The sequence below is a fragment of the Pinus tabuliformis genome, chromosome 4_2, assembly GCF_031772625.1.
Source record: "Pinus tabuliformis cultivar Carrire ecotype Pingquan chromosome 4_2, CPIR1, whole genome shotgun sequence".
In the NCBI taxonomy this organism is placed as follows: domain Eukaryota; kingdom Viridiplantae; phylum Streptophyta; class Pinopsida; order Pinales; family Pinaceae; genus Pinus; species Pinus tabuliformis.
Window position 1 is genome coordinate 6,339,175 of NC_142304.1, and position 24,773 is coordinate 6,363,947.

The following is a 24,773-nucleotide window of genomic DNA, read 5'->3' on the forward strand; positions in this document are numbered from 1 at the left end:
AGAATAAGGCCAAGTCTCCCTCTCTAATTTCCTAGAAGCTATGGTCTTGAATCATTCTTCTATTATCCCAATCTTTGTTACAAATATGTGATCCTCTTATATTCCCATCCATCTGTATACGTTCATTAACAGTCCAAGTGCTTGCATATTTTTCTTTCCAAGTAATGGCCCATTGTGCTTCTGGTTCCTTTATCCATCTCCACCAAAGTTTGGCCCCTAGAACCTTACCAAGAATCTCGGGATCATCTAATCCAAGACCCCCATGGTTTTTGGGTTTGCAAATTTTGTCCCAGGCAACTAAGGCCCATTTTTTCTTATCTTCCCCCTTGCCCCAAATGAAGTCTCTTTGTATATTTCTCATTTGATTCAGAGTGCCTTTGGGAGCAGGGATGGCCGAAAGCATAAAGATTGGGATAGATTGAAGCACAGCCTTTGTGAGGACCAATCTCCCAGCTAAATTTAAAGATATTATAGTCCATTTCTTGGTTTTGTCATACAACTTGTTGATGACCGGTTCCCAAATACTTTTATGAAGTGGTTTAGTAGTTAAAGGCACCCCCAGGTATTTCGAGGGGAGAGAGTCTCTTTGGAAACCCAAAATTCTGGAAATGTTCCTCTGAATAGCAATATGAGTATTGAAGAAAAAGATCTTAGATTTGGAAAGATTAACTTCCAAGCCAGAGGCCTTGGCAAAGTCCTTAAGGATTTGTTTGTAGGCGAGAGCTTCTTTAACAGTGGGTAGTCCCTGCAGCATGGTATCATCGACAAATTGTTGGTGGGTTAAGGCTTGACCATTGTCAGAGAGTTGTATACCCTTGACCTTACCAACATCATTTGCAACCTTTATGGCTCTGCCTAGACCTTCCATCATTAGAATGAAGAGAAAGGGGGAAAGGGGATCACCCTGCCTGAGGCCTCTAGACGGGGTGAAAGTCTCCAAGGGAGAACCATTGACAAGAATTGAAAAACTTGAAGAGGTGATCAAAGCCAGGATCCATCTTACCCAATTGTGATCAAACCCAAAAGCGATAAGAACCTTCCTGATATAGTTCCAATTCAGTTTATCATAAGCTTTGGCGATATCAAGTTGCATGATCATACCAGCTTTTTTCTTACTAGTTAGCAAGTGCACCACTTCATGTGCCTGGATGATATTATTAAGAATTTGCCTACCTTCCACATATCCTGATTGCTCCCCCGAGACTAAAGCAGGTAGGAGTGGTTTGAGCCTGTTTGCTACCACCTTTGATATTATCTTGTAAATTACATTGCAAAGAGCTATAGGCCTGAATCTGTCAGGGGTTTGAGCCTGCTCCTGCTTAGGGATAAGGGCTATGAAGGAGGAATTCAGAGCTTTCAAAATGGTTCTGTGTTTCCTTGAGTCTTCCACTACCTGCAAAATATCCTGTTTGACAATATTCCAGCAAGCTTTAAAGAAATCGACATTGAAACCATCCGGGCCTGGCGCTTTACCATTCTGCATTTCCTTGAGAACCCCACTAACCTCCTCTTCCGTCACAGGCCTATAAAGGTTAACATTGTCCTCTTTAGAGACTATCCTGGGAATGTTCTTGGTTATTTTCTGGATATAGTGTTCTTTGTCATAACAGGTTTCTTGAGCTATGTTTCTGAAGTGCTGAAGTAACACTGCCTCTATTTCTTCATGAGAATTGAGATTGTTTCCCCGTTCATCCTTAATCAGAGTAATTCTATTATGTGCTCAATTAGTCGTGGTAGATTTGTGAAAAAATCTGGTGTTGCATTCTCCTTCTTTTAGCCACTGGATTCTAGATTTTTGTTTCCAAAAAATTTCCTCTTGACTACATAAATTCTCCCATTGTTGCTGATATCTGGTGGCTTGATCCTGTCGAGCTTTGTCATGGCCTTCTTTAATAAGGCTTTGGTTAAGTTCCTGCAGTTTACTCTCAATCATTTTTTTCTCTTCAAAGATATTGCCAAATTCCATTTTGTTCCACTTCTTGAGCTGTAGCTTGATATGCTTTAATCTTTTCTGAAGGATAAACATTTTGGAACCCTGAATATTTAAATCCTCTTCCCACCACTTGGTTACATTGCTGATGAAATCTGGGTGGGACAGCCAGATATTTTCAAATCTAAAAGGTTTGTTCCCGGATTTACCAAAACCCTGCACCTCCATTTGTATCGGCCAGTGATCCGAACCCCCATAGGGTAGCACTCCTGCCACCATTTCCTTGTCATTGAGCATAAGTTCTTCTGAGATTATGAATCTGTCTAATTTGGAGGCTACTTGAGACTCTCCTCCTCTTTTATTGTTCCATGTAAAGATGCCATTGTGCATTTCAATGTCCACCAGCTTCATCTCATCAATAAAGGTATGAAAAGCCACGAAGTCCTTGCCTAGAACTCTGGTTCCCCCTTTTTTTTCCGTGAGTGACCTAAACATGTTGAAGTCACCCCCTAAGATCCAGGTAATTCCTGCATGTCTGTTTCTGAGAGTCTTAAGAGAATAAAGCAACCTTAGTTTAGCCTCCATTCCCTGTGGGCCATAGACATTTGTAACCAGATAGGTTTCCTTAACTCCGACTGGTTGAAAAGCTACAGATAAATAATCTCTCGATGCCTTCACATCTATTAGGTCAATCTTTTGTGGATTCCACAGAGTGAGAATACCTCCTGCTGTATTCTCTGCCTTGACTTCCAGAAACTCAAATTTATCGAGCCATTTACTATGCATGTCTCTTATCTTCTGAATGGAACATTTGGTCTCCTGTATGAAAATCACATCCGGAGATGCTTGTTTCATTCTATTACTCAGCAACCTTTGTTTTCTTCTACTACCTAGACCTCTGATATTCCAAGAAGTGAACTTCATAATTAAAGATTAGTAAAGGAGTAACTGGATAGGTCTTTCATCTTACCTGAATCTATCATTAGCTTTCCACATTCCATCAACAGCTCATTCTGCTTTTTCCTACCCCTCTTCTTTCTAGGGATTCTGGGTGCTAGTCCTGCCATATTTTTCATTGTCTTCACTCCTTCGTTGCCTTGTCTTTCTTTGTGATTGAGTCTATTCAATCCTTTCGTTTGGGTCCTCCATAAAAACAGCTGTTGAACTCTGTTTAATTCCTCTGCAGGTAATGAGTCAAGCCTTTCTTTGGTTCCTTGATTCAAAAAACTTTCTAAATCTAGGTTTATTTCTCAAGGATTTCCTGGAGATCATGGTCCTCCATTTCTGTCTCACTTTGGGTCATGTCAAGATCCATCGCCTGTTCAGCATTACTCATCAAAAGTTCTTTCATAATGTCATTCTCCTGTGTTTGCTCCTTATCTTTTTCTTTCTCCTCCTCCATTGAGTTTCTTGTTCCTGCTTTATCAGTGTCCGTAGGATCTACATCTGCTTCGAGGGATTGGAACCTGTTCTGGTTAACATGCTGCTCTTTGGCTTTGCTTGTTCTTGGTCCGCTTTTGCTCCATTTTCCTTTGTGTACCACCTTGAAGAAGCTTTCTCGATCCTTCATTATGTTAGCTTTACTGTTCTCCTCTATCTTATTGAGGGGGCAGTCCCTGACCAGATGTCCATGCTCATGACATTTGCGACATCTGAAAGGAATGTGTTCGTAATCTACTGTTTGTGTCCATTCCTCATCAAACACTTCCAGAATAACTTCATCCGGCAACGCTCCAGAGAGATCCATCTCCACACATATTCTTGCGAAGGAGGTATACTTTCCCCTTCTGGTGGCCTCAGAAACTTTGACAAACCGCCCTAACTTGTTTCCTATGGTTGATAGAGATTTCGTTTGCCAGTAATCAAGGGGTAAGGAGTAGAGTCTTACCCAGACTGGAACTGAGGTGAAAGTCTCGCGTTCCGGAACAAAGTTCATGATCCACGACCTCATATAGAGGCTTGCAGCAGCAAAGAAGTAGGGGCCTCCTTCAAACACTCTGTCTTTGTCTTCAATATTAGCAAAAACTACGGTAAAAAAACCCTTGGATCCAAGATGTAGGTCAATGCTGCCTTTTGGTTTCTAGTGGTATTTAATCCACATTTGTAAAGCTTTTTCAGTGGGCCACAGCCCCATGAATTTACAAATGATTGCATATGTTTGCATATGATCCCTGTGCGCCTGCAGCGCCGGGTCATTTAAAATAATTCTGGGAATTACCGCCGCTTTGGGTTTGCATGGTTCCATTTGTGCTTTGTCTTTAGTGCTTTGCTCGCTACTATCTTCCATATTCTCCAATGCTTCATTATGCTCCCTTGCTTTGGTTTCCTCTTGCTCTTCTTCGTTGTTTCTCTCTTTTTCTTTTGAAGCCTCTTTGTCATTTTCCATGGGCTTTTCCCCCTGCTAACCACTTCCTGCTTGAAGGAGGGAGTGGAGCTCCCCCTGTGCGTCCTTTCATCGCGGACCGCCTCTGTGATTAATCACCTCCTGGTTTTTCCTCCCGCCTGTCACCAGCTTCGATTATTAAAATAATTCAATATATATATATATATATATAACTTTAAATTAAAAAAAAAGAAAATTAATTTTCAAGAATTCAAATTTTTTCAACATAATTTTTTTATTATTTAAAAAGCATATTATATTATATATATATATATTATTTTGCTAAATCTATTTAGACATCGAAACACAATTTATGCTCACATCTCCTAACTAACATCATTAATTTTATTTTACTAAATCTATTTAGACATCCGCACACAATTTTATACTCACATCTCCTAGCTAACATTATTAATTTTAATTTACTAAATCTATGTAGACATCTACACACAATTTACACTCACATCTCCCCGCTAACATCTCCTCGACACCTTGCATCCAGAAAAATCATATGAATAAATAAACATTAAAAATGCAGACTTCACATTGACAGCTTTTAAAAGATAAAATAAAATATTTCATAGGGTAGCCTTCTATGCTTTTTGTAACCTCAAGTTTGGATCTTCACATTATCACTCTTCCTTGAATATGTACCATGATATTTTTCAGGTCAACTTTCTCTTTTATATTCCTTACATTCTGATTTCATATTTGTACTTCACAACGATGATGACATCATCGCAATGAATTATGAATACTAAATTCTTGGTAACACTCACATTCACATTCGTATTCATTTGTAGGTGATATAATCCAGGGATGAGCCATCAAAATAAGCCAATTTGATACCATATTGATTCATCCCAATGATATGAAGAAGGCATAAGATATTCTTCATTTAATACTGAATGAGTGATTCCTCAACTAAGAGAGTGAACTGTCTCAAGGGAGAAGTTTCTTTATTTATGTCTGGTCTTTACGCTCTACAATTCTTGTTATCAAATTCATATCAAAATTGTGCTTTGACATTCAATATCAACTTTGATTATTTATTTTATATCAATTATTATTATAATAAAACAGATTTCACACATCAAAAACGTTCTAACGAGATAATTAATAGTTTCTTTTTATTTTTATTTTTTAATTAAAATATTTTTATATTTAAATTTATAAATTTAAATTTAATATTAAGTTATATTTTTTTGGTAAAAAATACGTGAAATGTTAATTTTAGATTAAATATAAAAATATTCTCAAAATCTATAATAGAGAAAAAATATTTTTTCCTAAATCATAGCTTATTAGTTTTTTTAATGTATGAGGATTTCAAAAGTAATAGGGCAATAATACACCTACAAAATTTGTACCCTTAACCTAACTAGCCTATCTTTTTGCCCAGTCAAGGTTGTTTCAGACAAAACATAAAAATGGAGAGAATGTTTTATATACCTAGAAAGTTAGAAACAACAGAACATTCAAAATGTTTAGACCTGCGTTACCTGAGCCAGATGATTTCAAACATGACTCAAATGCCTCAAAGCCCACTGTTTTCTCAAGCTTGATGAAAAGAATGCGAAACATGCAGATTATGAATATTTTACTCTTTTTGACCTTGAACCATCACCCCAACTATTGACTATGTTCGTTTGTCCGTTTTGAATTTCTGAAACCGGAAAGAATCACTAAATTTAAATTTTATCTGTTTGTGATTGAATTTTGTCTATGTTTTTTTCCGGATGTGCTAGCCAGATTTCCAATTTCACATTGAATAGCAAAAGTTTTTGAATTTCAGTTCCACTTCTGAGATATAACCATGGTCAATGTTAAGTAGGATAGATCCAACTTATATAAAATATGCATGTAAAGAGAATTAATTGAATTTCATTCCAAATTCTCAGATACAACTATGGCCAATGTTAATAATCATAGATCCATTTTATGCATCCTTAAAATGAATTAGTTGTTTTATTTATTTATTTGATTTGTTTTTTTAATTTCTTTGAAGTAATAGGAAAATTTATTACAACTCAGTTGTCAAAATAGCAGTGAGACAGTTATTATTGGCTGTTATATGCACAGCTGACTCATCACTGTTATTCAAGGAAAATGTTGCCACCTGAAACTATTCAGTTGGTGGTTCTTAAGGGGCAGACTTCACTTCTTCCAGAAGCCTCTGGGTCTTGGGCCTTTAATCTGAAACTTTTAGCCAAACAAAAACAGTTTTAAGAGATACTCCAGACCCAATTTTCCGTTCTTAATAATTTTTTTTTCTTTTTTAAATAAATCGTCATTTTGTTTTTCCATAGACTGTGACACTCTATTTCACTTCAGGCTGGAAAGTGTACCTAGTTTCTCTTGTTACAACCATATTTCAATTTTCCATCTACATTCCTGTCACAGATATGAATACATTGTATGATAGCCTCCAAAGCCCCAGTTATGTTTGTGCTGGCTTTCTCATATTACTTAGTGTTCCAATTATGGAAAACTTAGTGCGCACATGAAAGGAAATCCTATAGGGGGATAATTACACATCCTATCCTGAGTTTCCTGAATTCAATACAGGGCAGATCTATTTGGATCTTAAATTTGCCAAACTCAATGCATTATCTTGTAATAGAAATCTCAGCTGTGCGAATCCTTGTTACATTTATCATGGCGCTAATCGATTCACTTGGTTTCGTATGTGTTGTTTACTTTCTGGTTTCATAATCTTTTTGATTTAGTTTCCTTCCTTCATCTTATGGGTATTAGTTCGTGGGAATGTGCAGTGTGTGATGTTTGTTATTCCAGGTAAACGTTTAGAACTCATTTCAATCACTTTCTGCTTTTTGGGCTTAAGTTGGTACTATGGTGACACTAATTTTTACAACTCTTCTGTGACAGAATAATTTATCTAAATAACAAAAGCTATTTTCTTTTATTCTATCACAAATCTCAAACTTTGAAGATAAGCTACATAGATAATCTACATGAACCTTCCTAAATGTAATCACTGTAATGTTTTTATAGAATTGACAGATATCATACTAGCCCAAAATTTGAAATTCTTCCAGGGTTGTGCATATAAATGCCATAATTTGATGGAACATTAATAGATTGATTGGAAAACTGCCGACCATCATGAACCAGATCTACAATGTTTTGTCAAAAGACACCACAGTATATGATTTATTGACATGAATTACAGACCATGAAGTAGATGGGCTTATTTTTGTTAAACATTGCAGATAAGGTAGATTAGTCGTGCAGCGTGGCCTCTCTTCAAGGCACACAGGTAGATTGATGGGATTTTATTGTTCAACAATATCTTGCCTAGTGGTTAGATCACCTAGTGAGCTTTTGTTGTTCTAGTGGCTTTGTTGTATCCTTCTCAAGAGGGTGATTTGTGATTTGAATAGTGAATTGGTTGAACGAACTGACCTAAGTGGCTAAACTATGACAACAAAAAATCCACTAGGAGTTGTGAACCCATAAATTAATGGATTCACCGGTAAAAAGTTAAAACACAATCTCAACTAGATGAAATTATTGATTCACTGAAGAGTTTCTGAAATTTAAGGGTATATGGAAACAAATATATTGAAGGATGAGATGTTGGAGAAATGGTTGCTTAGCATGCTACTTCAAACTCAAAAAACCTCAAATTGAAAAATTCAGGTGGCTTGGTTTCTTTTACTAGTGAATACAGTAGTCAAGTTCATGTTTCATATTCCAAAATAATGTAAAATAGTTTTCGAGCCTTGACTTTGGACCGGAAACCTGAGTTACATGGTTTCAGGTTCAATTAGGGTTCAACAATGATTAGGTTTGATTTGGATTAGATTTTTTTTTCATGAAATTTTGCATTAGTTATTAGACTTGTTATATATATATATAAATGAAATATTTTTAAAATAATAATAAGATATTAATATTAATAAATATAAAAAATGCTATCATAGATTTGGACATTGCAAAGATAGATTACAAATTTAGATGGGGAGATTATAAATTTAATCGATAACTATGAAATTTTATGAAATTAGCAGAAATTGAATTTTTTTTTAGATTTGCCCAATTTCAAACTTCAAAATTAAAATTCTACTAACCTTATGACATAGCCAGAATCATGTTAGTTAATTATCAAAATCTTTCTAACTTGCTCTGAACCAAATGCAACTCCTCCTACCCAAATTAGAAGTGGGGGTATAGCAACTTTCCCTCAGCTAATTAAGTTTTATGACAAAACTCAATTAATTGACTCAGAGGCATAGGCGTTCGGTTTAGTCTAGAAACTTGGTAGATTTCAAATGTCATGCATAGATCGCAAGTTCAAATCACGAGATCGCACATTGAATCATAGGAAATATGAATTTATAAGCAAGCAACATAGGAAGCCGAATACTTACCTCCAATATCCTGATCTGAAAGTCCAAGCGGTTGAGCTCTGAGAGTCTGCGACGTCTTTCGCGTATATCTGGAGCGCTAGGAGTTGGTCTCGGCTTCAGCCTTATGATATTTGGGCTACTACTTGATGCCCCCTGCATCTTTACCTGATATTCTGTGTTAAATTTCAGAAAAAAAATTGAGAAATAAAAATCCTTGGGAAATGTATCTTCGGGAATTCTCAAGTAAAGCCAATAGAGGGATGCAATGACAATTACATTCCAAAATTATCTGTTAATATGTTACCATTCTAAAAAAGCTAAGAATTTGACTCTGCAATATTGGCCATCGAATGACGAAATTGAATCGATTCTGATCCAAGAGATTCCATTCTGCCCCTCCTATCTTTGACTTGGAAACGAAGCAGAGACATTGATAAGGATGGCCTGAGCAGTCTAGACTGTACATGTCACTGTGAAGGAGTTTTGGTAACTCTGGCTTTAGCAGTTCTTTGGGATTTTTTAGGACTAGGTCAGCAGCAACAATTCAAAATGGGCACGTATCACAAGCGGTCAAAATGGCATGGATAATAAAACCTAATTGACATAGACCATATTAAATTTGAGGCTGCTTCAAACCCACGTCGTTACCGTCGCTAATGAGTATACATAGGTTGCACACTTTCGAAACCATTTTAATTATTAAGAATATTGGGTATGTTTTAGGAATATTCTAAAGTCGGATGAAACATTGTGAAATTAACGATAAATGGTTTGAATTTATTTAACTTTTTGGGATTCTAAAATATTTTCAAAATTTATAATCAAAATAAATTAATAATTGAGAGTGTATTTTTTAAGTAATATAAAATATTTTTATCTGAAAGTATATTATCATTGTTTCTATCTCTTTCTTTTTGAGTTAAAGGATAACAATCCAGTGAGTTGGTTTTGAAATCCATTGTGTTTGATATTTATCTAAAATTTAGATTTCTAAATTCAAGCATATTAGAAAAACAAAGGGGCATGGTATCTTATATTTGTATTTTAAAAAATGTAGTGGTCGTTAAATGATGATAGTTATAAAAAATAAGGGCAATAGCTGCAACGCAGCATAGTCCTTGTCTCTATTGCTAATTAATTTATCAAGACAACGTTTTATGCACATTGTGGGGTCCGCATTTCATCCTTATTCGAGAATGTTTTTCGTGTTTGCAATATGTCATTATTGTCGTCTCTGCACACATAACGAAAGCCACCTTCACACATCTTATTTCACTTCCGCACAACTTCCTCGGCACAGCTAGTTGTTTTGTCATTTATTCATTATTAAGTCTACATTTCATCCTTATCCGATAATACTTTTCGCACTTGCAATATGTCATTATTGTCGCCTTCACACATGTACAACGAAAGCCACCTTCACACATCTTCTTCAGATTCTGCATAGCTAGTAACCATTTTTCCTTTTTGTTTCATAATTATTATAAGTTTTAATTAAAATAAAATAAAACAAAACTATTTATAGCTAAAAGATAACACTTCTTTAAAAACAAATAAAAGTAAAGTTTTGCATTACTAAAGTAACACTATTTCATAATACAATGTGGAAGAAACTATTGTGCGGAGGTGTGAAGCATCTGCACTTCTCTGCACAATGAGCTAACATCTATATTTACCTTACAAAACAGGTTCGAACTAGCTGTAATTATGATAATCAATTAAGAAACTGCCAAATGCGTATAGGAAACCGAAAAAGGTGTAACAACCCTGGTGAAAATTCCATGTAAAATATATAAATACCACAGATGATGGGACACATACTCCAAGCTTGGGAAAGACATCCTAGGGTGATTTGATAATCACCCTATGAGTGACCTCAGTGAAGATTTATTAAACAAAAGGTATTACAGACCCATGTGCTGGTGTGTGTTCTGTGTTATTGAACCAACGGATCGATCAGATTGCCTATACACAGAAAATAAATGGAAAGACAACAGAGAAATACAATAAGCAACACAAAGACACAAACTATTTTTAATAAGGAGTTCACCCTATTCTCCAGGGCTATGTCTCCGGTCCAGCTTCAGTGATGGCCTTGTTTTATTATGTCTTTGAGGAGAGAAATTACAATACAGGGACTCAATATGAGTTCTCCTGAAGCAGATTTTGCTTGGCAGGGTGGTTTTTGGATTCCCCAAGCCACTGGGAGTACACAGACTCTTGTTCTTCCTACCAGCTCTGTGACCCTCGGTCTACAGTGGAAAGAGCCAACTGTGATGCTCAATCCGGACAGATTCCTCTATGGGAAGGCTTGATCCTTCAAGCTCTTTGGTGCTCGATGCTACCTATGGTCAGCTCGGCCCTCTGCCTCCTCTACTTGGCTTTACTGCTCTCTATGCTCAGTGCTGCTCTCAGGGTTCACTCTTCACTGTCTCTCTTGGTCGCTTGGACTCTTCACTCTCTCTCTGGTCGCTTGATGCTGTCTCTGTTCATGGATTTAGCCATTCGGCCTCCACGCCTATTCGGTTTCTCTCCCGCCTGTGTCGATTCCCTATCACATGTGTGCTTGGAATTCCCTGTTCGGCGTCAGCATGAACGCTCGAGAAGTAGCCACGTATCCTCACTGAAACTGCGTTAGCCCGCTCGTCGATTCGTTGCTTTCTCCATCTTGGTGGTCAACGGATTCCAAATCCTCTTAAATGGTGGCTTAATCCCCTGTCAATTCCGCTCTGTCTATCGGACACAATCTCAGCCGTCCGATCTGGGCTCCTCCAGATCCAACGTCATTCGCACGTCGAGCGCGGTTGAATTTCTTGACCGATAACGCGTGATCGCGACGGTTTTTCTCTCACCTCCGCTGCCATGCGTCGATCGCTGAGGGTGCTCGCTCCGTTTCTTTCCAAAACCTCTTACCATTCAAGGGCACCCCGAGTAAAACCGCCGGTTTCCAGGGTGTGGGTCCCACCTTCGTACAATGGCGCTTTACCTTTTTCCGCCCACGGTCCTTTGGCTCCCAACGTGACCGAGTGCTTAAGCCCTACCATTTCAGCCCTGTTTGCCCAGCGATGTGCGTTAGCGCTAACGCGCATCGAAAATCAGCTCCTTTTCCCGATTCGGGGCTCCTAGGGGCTATTTTGACCTCTTGCGCAGTCTCCATGGGCCTCGGTCAGTGCACTTTGATTGAGGTCCTCGTTGTTCCACGCTGGCTGCCATGGCCACTGGTTTAGGGTGTTTTTGATTGTTGTTTTCGATTCTTCAATGGTTTGTCTCGTCCTGATATAGTCATGGTCTTATGACAGTCGTTTATGGATCTGATTCAGATCACGACCTCCCAACTGAAAAGCTTTTGGACCACCAAAAGTTGGTTTTTTTCAAGCATCGACTAAGTGAGGAAACTGTTGTCTCACTTGTCCAATCTCAATCCACTTTGCACTGCTCGGCTTCGAACCTTTAAGCCCAATTCTGAGGTATTCCACCTGTCCACTACGCGTTGTCCTTACCTTCCTGTCCAACACTGTATCTTCCTGCAACTCATTAAGATATTCAGGTAGTAGGTCATCAACAGAAGGCAATTGACTCTGCTCTTCAAGGTCCTCAATCATTGAAGGCTCAAACAACCTCAAGCAATCTGCATTCACGACTGAGTAGATGTGCATGTAAGCTGGCAAATCAAGGTGAAAATCATTTTCACCAATCTTCTCAAGTATCCTGAAGGGTCCATACCTGATAGGTTTTAGCTTCTTACCTTCACCTTGCATCCTGTCCTTGCTGATATACAACTAGACTTGGTCTCCAACTTGAAAACTATGCTCCATTCGATGCTTATCATGCCTAGCCTTGTACTTGGCCTGGCTCTTTTCTAGCTATTCCTGTACTGCCTGATATGTTCAATGAACCTAGTTGCTTTGTCCACATCACTGTGTCCATCAACCATGGTATCTTTACCAAAGACAAAATCCAAGGGAGACCTTGGTATGAAACCAAAACAGGTCTCAAAAGGAGATCTCTGGGTAGAAGAGTGTTTGGCTCTATTGTAAGCATGCTGCACATAACAAAAGTGTTCATCCCAAAGCTTAGGGTGTTTGTTGCAATATCCTCTCAGTAACTGGATCATTGTCCTGTTAACCACTTCTGTCTGGCCATCTGTTTGTGGATGAAAAGCTGTGCTTTTTTTTAATTTGGTGTCCATTAGTTCCCACAGACTGGACCAAAACTTCCCCAAAAATCGGGTGTCTCGATCAGATATAATAGAAGTGGGTAATCCAAAATGAACCCATACATGTTCAAAGAATATTTTTGCAGTTTGTTCAGCTGTAATCTGTTTACTACAGGGTATCAAAATACACATTTTTCTGAACCTATCCACAACAACATATATATAATCATGACCTTTCCTAGATATAGGCAGTCCTCCAACAAAATCCATCGAAATGCTCTCCCAAGGGTGAGAAGGAACTGGCAATGGAGTGTACAAGCCTAGTTTTTTGTTGCTGGGCTTGCTTTTAGCACACATAGCACACCCCTTACATATCTAGAAACTGTCTCACTCATTCTTGGCCAATAACAGAACCTTTGCAGCTGTGCAACTATTTTACTTACCCCAAAGTGACCTGATATCAGAGAAGTGTGTGCTTCCCTAATTATCTTTGCTCTCTCAGTTTGTGGAATGCAAAGTTTCCCACAATGATATAAGAGTCGGTCCTTCACATGATAGTCCAATTCTTCTACTCTTTTGCCTTGACTCAAAGTTGCATATACATCTTTAAAGTCCATATCCTGAGCATACTATTCTATGTAGCTTTCATGTAGCACAGAATTATGCTTAAGTATGGTAGATGCATTTATAATGGGTCTAGATAACATGTCTGCAACCTTGTTATGTATGCCCTTTTTATATCTGATGACTAAATGAAACTGTTGTAGAAAACCCATCCATCTGTAATGTCTTGATTGTTGCAACTTAGTTTGGGAGTGTAGATATTGAAGTGGCTGATGATCAGTATGCATTACAGTTTCTTTTCCCATTAAATAATGTTTCCACTTTTTCACACTCTTAACTAATGCATACAATTCTTTATCATAGGTAGGATAGTTGACTACTGTAGGATTAAAAGTCCCAGAATGATAACATATGGGTTTACCGTGTTGTGTCAACACTGCTCCCATGGCATAGTCACTGGCATCAGTTTGGGTCTCAAAGGGTCTTTGTAGATCTAGCAGTGCTAGTACGTGTGTTGTACTAATTTTTTCTTTTAAGGTGTCGAAGGCTTTCTGTTGTTTGCCTCCCCACTGAAACACCTTGTTCAATCCTGTCAAAGCATGTAAGGGAGCTGCAATTGAGGAGAAATTTGAAATGAACTTCCTCCAATACTGTGCTGCTCCTAAGAAGCTTTTCACTTCTGTAGCAGACATGGGTTTAGGTCAGTTTACAATGACTACAACTTTAGAGGGATCTATTTTCAATTCACCTCCCCCTACTATATGACCCAAATAATTTAGAGAGGTTTTGCCAAATTCACATTTGGAGAGTTTAACATAAAGTTTCTCTCTTTTCAAAACATCTAATGTCTGCTTAACATGCTTTAAATGTTCTTCCCCCGTTTTACTAAAAATCAGAATGTCATCCAAATACACAATAACAAAATCATCAAGAAAAGGTCTGAGTACATCATTCATTAATCTCATGAAAGTATCAGGGGCATTGGTCAAGCCAAAAGGCATAACCAGCCATTCATACAATCCCTGCTTTGTTTTGAAAGCAGTCTTCCATGCATCTTTCTCTGCAACTCTGACCTGATGGTATCCACTGTGCAAATCCAGCTTGGTGAAATAAACAGCTTCCTTCAATTGATCTAAAATATCATCTATGCGAGGAAGGGGATAATGATTTTTTTATCGTTATTTTATTCAGTGCTCGGTAATCAATGCACATTCTCCACAAGCCATCTTTCTTTCTCACCAAAACGATTGGTGACCCACATGGTGATGTGTTAGGCCTGATGAACCCTTTCTCGAGCAACTCCTGCACCTGATTCTTGATTTCAGCATGCTCTAAAGCAGATAACCTTTTATACCTGTGGCTGCAATGATTTTTTCATCTCCCGAGTCTGACCCCAAATCCTTCTGAATAGCTGCAGCAGTCGTCTTCTTCTTGCCCTCGGACTTCTTAGGTCTCAGCTCTAGATGAAGAATCCAACAGTGCTCATCATCATGCCCCTCCTTTTTACAGTGAGTGCATGAGGCTTTTCCTTTCTGTGCAGTGTTAGCCTTCCTTGCTTTCCACTTCTGCTTTCTTTTCTCCTTGCTCTTGCTTATAGTGGGTTGGGATGGTCCCCCAACTTCTGGATTTCCATTCTTTCCTCTAGCTTCTAGATGAGTAGCTTGTACAGATACCTCATCTATACTAGTGGGATTAAACATGAGGATGGTATGCCTCATGTAGCTGTGTAGACCCCCAATGTACTTCAAAAGAGTTTCTGGTGAGTCTAATGAAATACCTAACATCAATGCTCTCTTTCGGAACTCTTGAGTATACCCTTGTACACTTTGCCCTTTCAACTGCCGAAGAGTTTGCCAGCTCATCATGGCTTGTTGCATGTATGCCAATGGATAGAACTACATTCTGATGGCAGAAACAAAGTCACTCCAGACAAAGATGGTCTTACCATGCTTCTTCACATCAGCTTGGGTTCTACCTTCCCACCAAACCAAGGCAATGCCCCCTAGGCGAAGGCTTGCCAACTGAATCTTGCTCTTGTTTGAGTCTATATTTTGTACTCTGCAATACACATCAATTTGTCTTATCCAATTGTCCAACTTTTCAGCATTTCCATCATATATAGGCAAATCAAATTTAACATCTAACTTAATCAAAGATGCCTTCTTATTATGTACAGGGCTGCTAGGAGGTGTAGGGAAGTTTTCCTCTTTCCCCTTTCCTTTGGAGTGGTCATGGGAATGAGATTCATCTTCTTCTTTATCTTGCTTGGAGCCTAATGAATCTTCACCCTTATGCTTTCTAAAGTCCCTATACATTTCTTCCACCATGGACTTTATAGCTAGGAAACTTTCTAGGAATTGAGAGTCTGGTCCTACAGAACCTTCTTCTGCCATTGTCTTTCAAGAATAGACTCTCCCAATTTCAGGATTAGTTTCCACCAATTCTCCTTCTCCTAATTGAGCTTTGATCTAGTGATCATTCACAGCTAAACCAACACAAGCTTGTCTAACCTTACAACCTATAGCTCTGATACCACTTGATCTGATAATCACCCTATGAGTGACCTCAGTGAAGATTTATTAAACAAAAGGTATTACAGACCAATGTGCTGGTGTGTGTTCTGTGTTATTGAAACAACGGATCGATCATATTTCCAATACACAGAAAATAAATGGAAAGACAACAGAGAAATACAATAAGCAACACAAAGACACAAACTATTTTAATAAGGAGTTCACCCTATTCTCCAGGGCTACGTCTCCAGTCCAGCTTCAATGGTGGACTTGTTTTATTATGTCTTTGAGCAGAGAAATTACAATACAGGGACTCAATATGAGTTCTCCTGAACCAATTTTTTCTTGGCAGGGTGGTTCTTGGATTCCCCAAGCCACTTGGAGTACACAGACTCTTGTTCTTCCTACCAGATTTGTGACCCTCGGTCTACAATGGAAAGAGTCAACTGTGATGCTCAATCTGGACAAATTCCTCTATGGGAAGGCTTGATACTTCAAGCTCTTTTGTGCTCGATGCTGCCTATGGTCAGCTCAACCCTCTGTCTCCTCTGCTTGGCTTTACTGCTCTCTGTGCTCAGTCCTCCTCTCAGGGTTCACTGTTCACTGTCTCTCTTGGTCGCTTGGACTCTTCGCTCTCTCTCTTGTCGCTTGATGCTGTCTCTGTTCATGGCTTTAGCCATTCGGCCTCCACGCCTATTCGGTTCCTCTCCCGCCTGCGTCGATTCGCCTGTCGCCTGTGTGCTTGGAATTCCCTGTTCGGCGTCAACATGAATGCTTGAGAAGTAGCCACATGTCCTCACTGAAACTATGCCAGCCCACTCGTCGATTCGTTGCTTTCTCCACCGTGGCAGTCAACGGATTCCAAATCCTCTTAAATCGCGGCTTAATCCCCTGTCAATTCCGCTCTGTCTATCGGACACAATCTCAGTCGTCTGATCTGGGCTCCTCAAGACCCAACGTCATTCGCACGTCGAGCGCGGTTGACTTGCTCGACCGATAGCGCGCGATCACGGCGGTTTTTCTCTTACCTCCGCTGCCACGCATCGATCGCTGAGGGTGCTCACTCCGTTTCTTTCCAAAACTTCTTACTGTTCAAGGGAAACCTGGGTAAAACCGTCGGTTTCCAGGGTGTGGGTCCCACCTTAGTATGATGGCGCTTTACCTTTTTCCGCCCACAGTCCTCTGGCTCCTAGCGTGCCCGAGTGCTCAAGCCCTACCATTTCAGCCTTGTTTGCCCAGCGATGCGCATTGAAAATCAGCTCCTTTTCCCGATCCGGGGCTCCCAGGGGCTATTTTGACCTCTTGCGCAGTCTCCATGGGCCTCGGTGAGCGCACTTTGACCGAGGTCCTCGTTGTTCCACGCCAGCTGCCATGGCCACTGGTTCAGGGTGTTTTCAATTACTCTTTTGGATTCTTCAAGGGTTTGTCTCGTCCCGATATAGTCATGGTCTTATGACAGTCATTTATGGATCCGATTCAGATCATAGGGGGTGTTCATTTGGTTGTTTATGGCTAAGGAAATTGGTAAAGGCAATGGCTAAGGTTTTGGGAAGGCACGAGGCATTAATTGACATTTTATTTATGAAAATAATGGAAATTAGGAGCAAAGGAAGGTGAAAGGTCACAGGTTGCATGTGAGAAGGAAAATGAATGCAAATAATGGAAAATGAAGAAAATAGAGGCCTCATTAATAAAAAGGCTTCTGAGGATCAATGGGAAATCTTGGTCAGTTCAGTTTTGAGAGCTTTCTCATTATTCTCTTTCTCTTTCTCATACTCTTGGATATTTAGAGTTTTCTTGGAGCACTCTTAGAGGGTGTGGCATACTTGGATTCTTGGTGCAAGAAGGCAAAGGAAGAGCAGGAAAGCGTAAGATGGCATCGGCATCAGTAGCTACATCAGATTGCTTGCAGGTACCGAGTTGCATGTATGATTTCTTCACTAGTTTTGGCATGTATGGGATATGCATGTGGTTTCTTGGTTATGATCCGTCATTGACTTGGAGGATGGCCGAGATTGACAGTGGATTGCCTAGCCTTGCCATTTCCTGGATATCCATGGTGATTGTGGGTTTACTTTCATTGCTTTATTTTGGCTAGTTCTCATGTTTCCTTAGCATAGGTTGAGGTATTAGTGCTGGAAGCCCTGGTTGAACAAACACTCTAGAAGCCATGTAATAGCTTGGGTTAAAGTTACTAGTCTAGGAAGCCCTGGTTGAACAAAAGCTCTCGAAGCCCTGTAACAACTTGGGTTGAGTTACTAGTCCTGGAAGCCCTCGTTGGACAAACACTCTGGAATCCCTTGGTGGGTTGTGTTACTAGTCCTGGAAGCCTTGTTTGGACAAATGCTTTGGAATCCCTGTATAAGTTGTGGGTTGAGTTACTAGTTATGGAAGCCTTAGTTGGACAAACGCTCTAGAAGCCCTGTATAAGTTGTGGGTTGAGTTACTAGTCCTGGAAGCCTTAGTTGGACAAACACTCTGGAAGCCCTGGAAGGCTTGGATGGAGACCAATATGATGATGGTTTTGGTGATGTCCAACTGTGAGGTGGAATAACTGTTTGATGGGTTGAGGTGGATGGCCTCTGAAAGCCCTGGATGAGTTTTGATTGATGTGTTCTATGAGATCCCACATTCATGCTTAGAATATGGCACGGGGGTAAATGGTTGAAGAGAGATTTGGTTCAGCCATTCTATGGTTGGGAGGAAAGTGGTAGTCCCATCTCCGGTTGGTTCATTTTAGTCATTAATGAGAAATCCATTCCCTTGATTTTCATGTGTACAGTTACTGATGTATTTATGGATTTGATGACTAATATGTTTATTGTATTTGTGTTCCTATTATGCTGGTTATATCCACATTTTATGACAACAACTATGTATGGATCTCAACATGTATTTACTTGTATATGAATGGATAATGTGTTTATGAGTTAATGTAGGATGATGCAACAAATGGCAGAGAGAACGATGGTTCATAACGATTCTCAAATAAGTATGAGATCCCTACACTTAGTTATGTTATTTACCCCTGTAGGTTGCATGTTGATGATATGTTTGAAAAAATACCTGTCATGGCTAGGAGGGGTCTGGTTATGATATTTTTCATCTTATTGCTTTTGCATCCTTACTAATTCTAAGTGATCATTCCATTCTAGGCAGTGTTGTGAGCTTTGGGTTGAAAAAGGTGGTTCAAATCCTGAAATGCTAGTGAAATAGAGCGTTAGTTTGAGACTAACTCTCCTGGGCAGTGTCTGGGAAGCATTATAAAACACCTGGGCAGTGTCTAGGGAGCGTTAGTCCTGATACTAACTCGTATGGGCAGTATCTGGGAAGTATTATAAAGCACCTGGGTAGTGTCTGGGGAGTGTTAGTCCTGATACTAACTCACCTGGGTAGTGTCTAGGGAGCGTTACCCCGCCCTAAGTCTCTCAAACAACATTAGGACACAGGGATAGGTAGTCTGAGTGGCTTACTTGTCTCCTGAAGGTTATTTGGATGATTGTATGTGATGTTCCATCGATTCCATTTCCTTAAAGTCACCAAGAAGATTGAATCTTATCATAGTGGCATCTCGTCGCATGTTTACCCCAGCTGGCCAGTTGCTTGGGTAGATGTGGGAGGAGGCTATTAGAGAGTGGTATCAAAGCATGGTTCAATTCTCGGATTGGATGGGTTGAATGTGTTAGTCATGCATGCATGTCAGTTGCATGTGTGTCTCCTACGCTTGCATTTCATGTGCTTGTTGCATTGGCTTGATGATGGATTAGGGTTGTAGTATTGTTATCATGGAGAATTCGATATTGATTTCATGAAGTATATTTGAAATGGGTATGTGACTAACTGTGTATGGATTATATGTCACTTACATGTTGATTTCATGATACGTATTTACATCTTTGTATGTTAGGTTACATTTTTGAATATTTTGTTTACATGCATTAGTCTTGTAGGTTGATTACAAGAACTTATCGATTATGTTTGACTACATGAAGTTATGTGTATTGGTAGTTGGTTTGGCATTGTTTATGCATACTGTTGGTTGCATGTCGTAATGTGTACAATGGAGTAATGGTTATTGTCATGCATGAGGTCATGGGTTGTGTAGTTGATATGGTCATGCATTGATGACTAGAATCTAACTAGAATGATGTGTATATGGTTTTGCACTCATGTCTTATATGTCTATACACAGTTGTTATGCATGTATGATCTTGGTTATAGTTATGCATGAATAGTAGCTCAACTATGCCTTATGAAGTCATTGTAAGCAATTTAGGTCATGATGATGCTATTGGTTGTTATGATGCTAATATGTTGCATGAGATAGAGCAGGAGATGCAAATCATCATAATGAGGTTGCAACATTGGACTTTGGGGTAAGAGCATATCATCATACATGTATTGTATGTTGGCATGCAGGTATGTAAAAGTTAAGGATTTTTATATGCATTAGGTTTATATCCATTAGGTTTATGTACATGTCATTTGATGTTATGGTTACATTCATGATAGATGTTGGTTGATTAGTGTAGTTATATGCAAGTTGTATGCATTTCTATTGTGTTTTATATTAGATAACCTGATGATTATGCTATATGTTGCTGATGAGTATGTTATAGGTTAAATTGTTGATTTTTATATGATAGTTAGCTTGACGATTCAATTTTATGTTGTTGATGAGCATGATATATAGATTATTGTTGTTATATGCTATTAATGTGATAATTAGGGTAATTTCATTGAGATATTGATGTTATAATTTGGATTGGTCATATACGTGATGGTTATGTTCATTTCCTTGAAAATCTTGTTGTTATATGTATTGTGTTAACCTGGTTTGACCTATGAAGATGGTTATGGTTACAATACTGAGGTATGAGCTGACATATTTGTGATATGGTGTTGTACTAATCTAGACTGATCATACATATGTGATTATTATGCATGAACAACATATGCTTTTGAGCTTGTAATATGAACATGTTAGTTAATTACTGTTATGGATATCATGATTTATGTTGACATGTTGTAAATTGATATCTCGCTAACTAGATTGATTATGCAGACAAGATAGCCTCCCCTGAAATACATTAAGGTATGAGTTTTCTTATGTAGTATATTGGGTGCTTCATTGTTGATTATGTCGTCTAGTTGATTTATTTAACATGGTATGTTGCGAGTTGGTTGAATGTTCGATGAGTTGCATAATACGAGTATGTGTTCAAATGATCTTGTTTTAATATGAATCATGCTTTTACTAAAATATATGTGTTGAGATAGTTGATATGTACTTGAGTATAGTAGGTGATAGTTGTAGCATTATGTCTAATGACTATGAGTTGACTATGGGTTATGACATGTTTATTAGTCTTGCTAAATGTTGATTTCAAATTGATAGATATGATTGTCTTGATATTTGGAACATGTGGTTGACATGTGTGAGCAGTTGCAGGAAACATGCTTGGTAGTAGTGTGACAAGATAATAGTTGGTGTGTTTACATAATTAACTATTGGCTGATGTGACATCGCATAGCAAGCCTCGATTGCAACAAGGTAAAAGGGTAAAAGAAAGGAATTGGGCAATAATTCCTTGGTTATGTTTGGAAACCCTAATTCCAAGCGAATGAGTGCTTGGCATACAGGAAGTATTCTTAAACTTGATTTTGTTTGACATTATGTGGATATGTGCTAGATGCATGAACTTGTACATGATATGTATATTAGCTAGTCGTTAGTTACATGTGGATATATCAAAGGATTGGAGTCCCTTGAGAGATGGCATGGATGTGTTCAGTTGTAGGAAACGTGTTTGGCACAACAAGATAAGGTAACTAATGTATTGTTATGTTTATTTATACACTGATAGTTATGTGTTTATGGAAATATGATGTAAGAGTTGCATGGCAAGAGAGGTTGCCATGAAATCTTGAAGAAGGCTTAGGTTGAGCTTTCCTTGGGAACAATGGGGATTGAGTCATGGTGTTTGTTTTTAACCTTGTGGTTTTGGTCCTTTTGTTATTTGCTTGTGCTTGATTTGCAGTTTTGTTATGTCTAGTGTATGATCATACCACTTTGTTTGTGGAGTCGTGTTGTTATTGGTTTTCATGGTTTTCTCCTTCTTGTTGTTTCTGTTCTTGCCTTCTATGTTTTGAGTCTGGGGAATTGGTTTGGAAAGAGGAAAGTTAATGGAGCTCATAGAGAGCTATGTGGTACTCGATAGGTGATGCATGACTCGGATGAAGCTCTGCCCATGAGTAAGAGCAGTGAAAGGTAAGAATATGACTCTCGGTTGGACTGGCTGGGTCGATTGTGGTAAATGGACGGTAGCAGTATAGTCATGAGAAGGGTAACATGAAAAGGCAAGTAAATGGATTTGAGGCATCATATGCCTTGTCTATGTTGGGAATTGTTGTTCTCAATGTTACGCATGTGTTGCATGAATAAAGGAATTTCTCTTAACCTAGACCTTATGTTATCTGGCAATTTTGTTATGATCATGATTATGTTGATGTTTATATATGTATACATGTATGTATGTATATATGTCGTTGTTTGACAAGATGATTGTTTTAAGCTAATGATTATATCTGTATGTATCTATGTATCTATGTCGTGTTTTGACAGGGTTGTTAGGATCATTCTTATGGTAGAATGATTTTTTATGTAGGTGAATGGCACGAAGAGATTCCTAGTTCATGAGAAATCATTGGGAAGAGTAGTCACAACAAATATATGAGTTCAGTATCATGTGGATATGATTTGGTACTGTATACTTGTATTATGTCTATGTTTATGTTATGACAGGTAATGTTGAAGGATACATCAACAAAGTGAAAGTAGTGTGGTTTGCGACATGCTAGGGCAAGCATGTATAAGACATAGAAAGCAAGGTTTCTTCGTAAGGACAATATGGTTTTGGATGTGTGGTACTATTGTTGTGTATATATAGTGTGTGTAAATGTTGTTTATGCAATGTTATGTATAGGATGGTACAGATAGTTTTGTATGAATGTTACATATTCAATATTGGGTATAGATGGTGCTATGTACATGATGGATATGCGATATTGGTTACATATTGTATTGTGTGCATGATGGATATGTGGTGTTGTGTGCATATGGTGTTATGTGCATGTTGGATATGCAGTGTTGTGTATAGATGATGCTATGTACATGTTGGATATGTAGTGCTACGTACAAGTGGTGTTGCGTGCATGTGGTACATTAGTACTATGTACATATGGTGTGGTGTGCATGATTGTACAAGTGGTGTAGTGTGCGTGTGTACTGTGTACATATTGTACAAGTGGCACTGTGTGCATGTGGTGCTATGTACATGTCGTGTGTGTGGCGCTGTGTACATGTGGTGTTGCGTACATGTTGTGCCTATTGTACTGTGTACATGTGGTATTGTGTATGCATTATATAGTGGTGTAGTGTACATGTGGCATTGTGTACACGTTGTGCAGGTGGTGCCATGTTCATGTGATGATGTACACACGTTGTGCAGGTGGTGCGGTGTACTGGTGGTACTGTGTACATGTTGTACATATGGTAATGGTGTACATGTGGTATTGTGTGCATGTCATCCATGCTGTGTTATGGGAATGCGGTATTATGTATGTGCATCATGTAGTCATGGCATTGCAACATGTGTACTCGTTGTGTTGTACTCTGTGTAGGTACATGTATTTGGTGGTATTTCACATCGAGTATAGATGGATGCAATGTGTTCTACACTAGTTGTAGGTGTATGCATTGTACGTCAGGTGTAGGTGCATGTATTTCATGGTGTTGTGTGTCAAGTGTGGTTGTATGTGTGTGATGCACACTCTACGTACGTCCACCTGGTAGAGGAGAAGGCACTAGGTGTTTGTTGGGTGTGGCAACCGATCCGATGTTTATACAAAAGAACAAAGGCAGAAGTAAGGATCGATGAAGGATAGGTATCGGTATTGTATTTCAGTTTTATTATGCATGTGACTTACGATTCTAGTATATGATGATTACATGTGAATTATGATTCTAGTATATGATGATTACATGTGAATTATGATTCTGGATTATGATCTATGATTCTGATTTATGATCTATGATTCTAGTTTATGATCTATGGTTCTGGTCTATGATAGTTACACATGATTTATGATTTTGATCTATGATGATGTTGTGCTCTACAACAACCCCCCATTTCATATCATCTTTACTTATAAATATTAACGTATGAAATGGGTTCCTTGAAAATTTAATTGGTATCAATATTTTTATTGTTCAAAAGAGGTCCGATAATCTAAGGAATTCATTTCATAAAACCCTTTTTGAAAAGACCCTAAAAAGAAATAAGGCAATTCTTTGTCATTGCGATAAAGCGATCGCAAGATCGCATATCGCAATGACATAAGAAATATAAATAAGCGGTACATTGATTACCCCCGATGCGATATCGCAATCGGCGATCGGCAACACTTCATACACATCTTAAAAAACACACATAACATAAGCACCGACGCGACGCGATATCGGCGATCGGGTATCGGCGATACTCCATATGCGGTCAAGGCAGTTTAAGTCATTTACTCCGATCCGATGCGATTGCGCAATCGGCAGTCGGGAGCATCCCATGCACATTAATAAGGCGCTTAGGTCTTACCCCCGATGCGATGCGATATCGACAATCAGGAAATCGGCAATTCACTCTAAATGCACCTTGTCATATTTTCTTCGCGCTAATCCAATGCGACGTCGCAATCGGCGTTCGGAGGATCCTATGCTTATGATTATATAATGCCCATTCTCCCCATGCGATGCGATATCGCTATCGGCGGTCGGAATTTCAAAAGGTATAGCTTGAAG

At 38.8% G+C, this 24,773-nt stretch overlaps 1 protein-coding gene across 3 annotated transcripts in view; it reads right to left on the reverse strand.

Annotated features, from left to right (window-relative positions):
* The window catches only part of LOC149168117 (uncharacterized), a 42,700-nt gene extending 33,456 nt beyond the window's left edge, over window positions 1-9,244 (reverse strand). The window contains exons 1-2 of one of the 3 annotated variants that reach the window (XR_016259317.1): window positions 8,991-9,210; window positions 8,708-8,859 (exon numbers count right to left, since the gene is read on the reverse strand). Coding sequence is in view for 2 of the 3 variants with exons in the window: in XM_089426889.1 (XP_089283015.1) it covers window positions 8,708-8,851; window positions 8,991-9,152 (306 nt within the window). In the remaining variant the exon portion in view is untranslated. Of the gene's footprint in view, window positions 1-8,707; window positions 8,860-8,990 lie in introns of all 3 variants that reach the window. The other 2 variants (XM_089426889.1, XM_089426888.1) reach the window with 2 other exon arrangements.
* Between the last annotated feature and the right edge of the window lie 15,529 nt (window positions 9,245-24,773).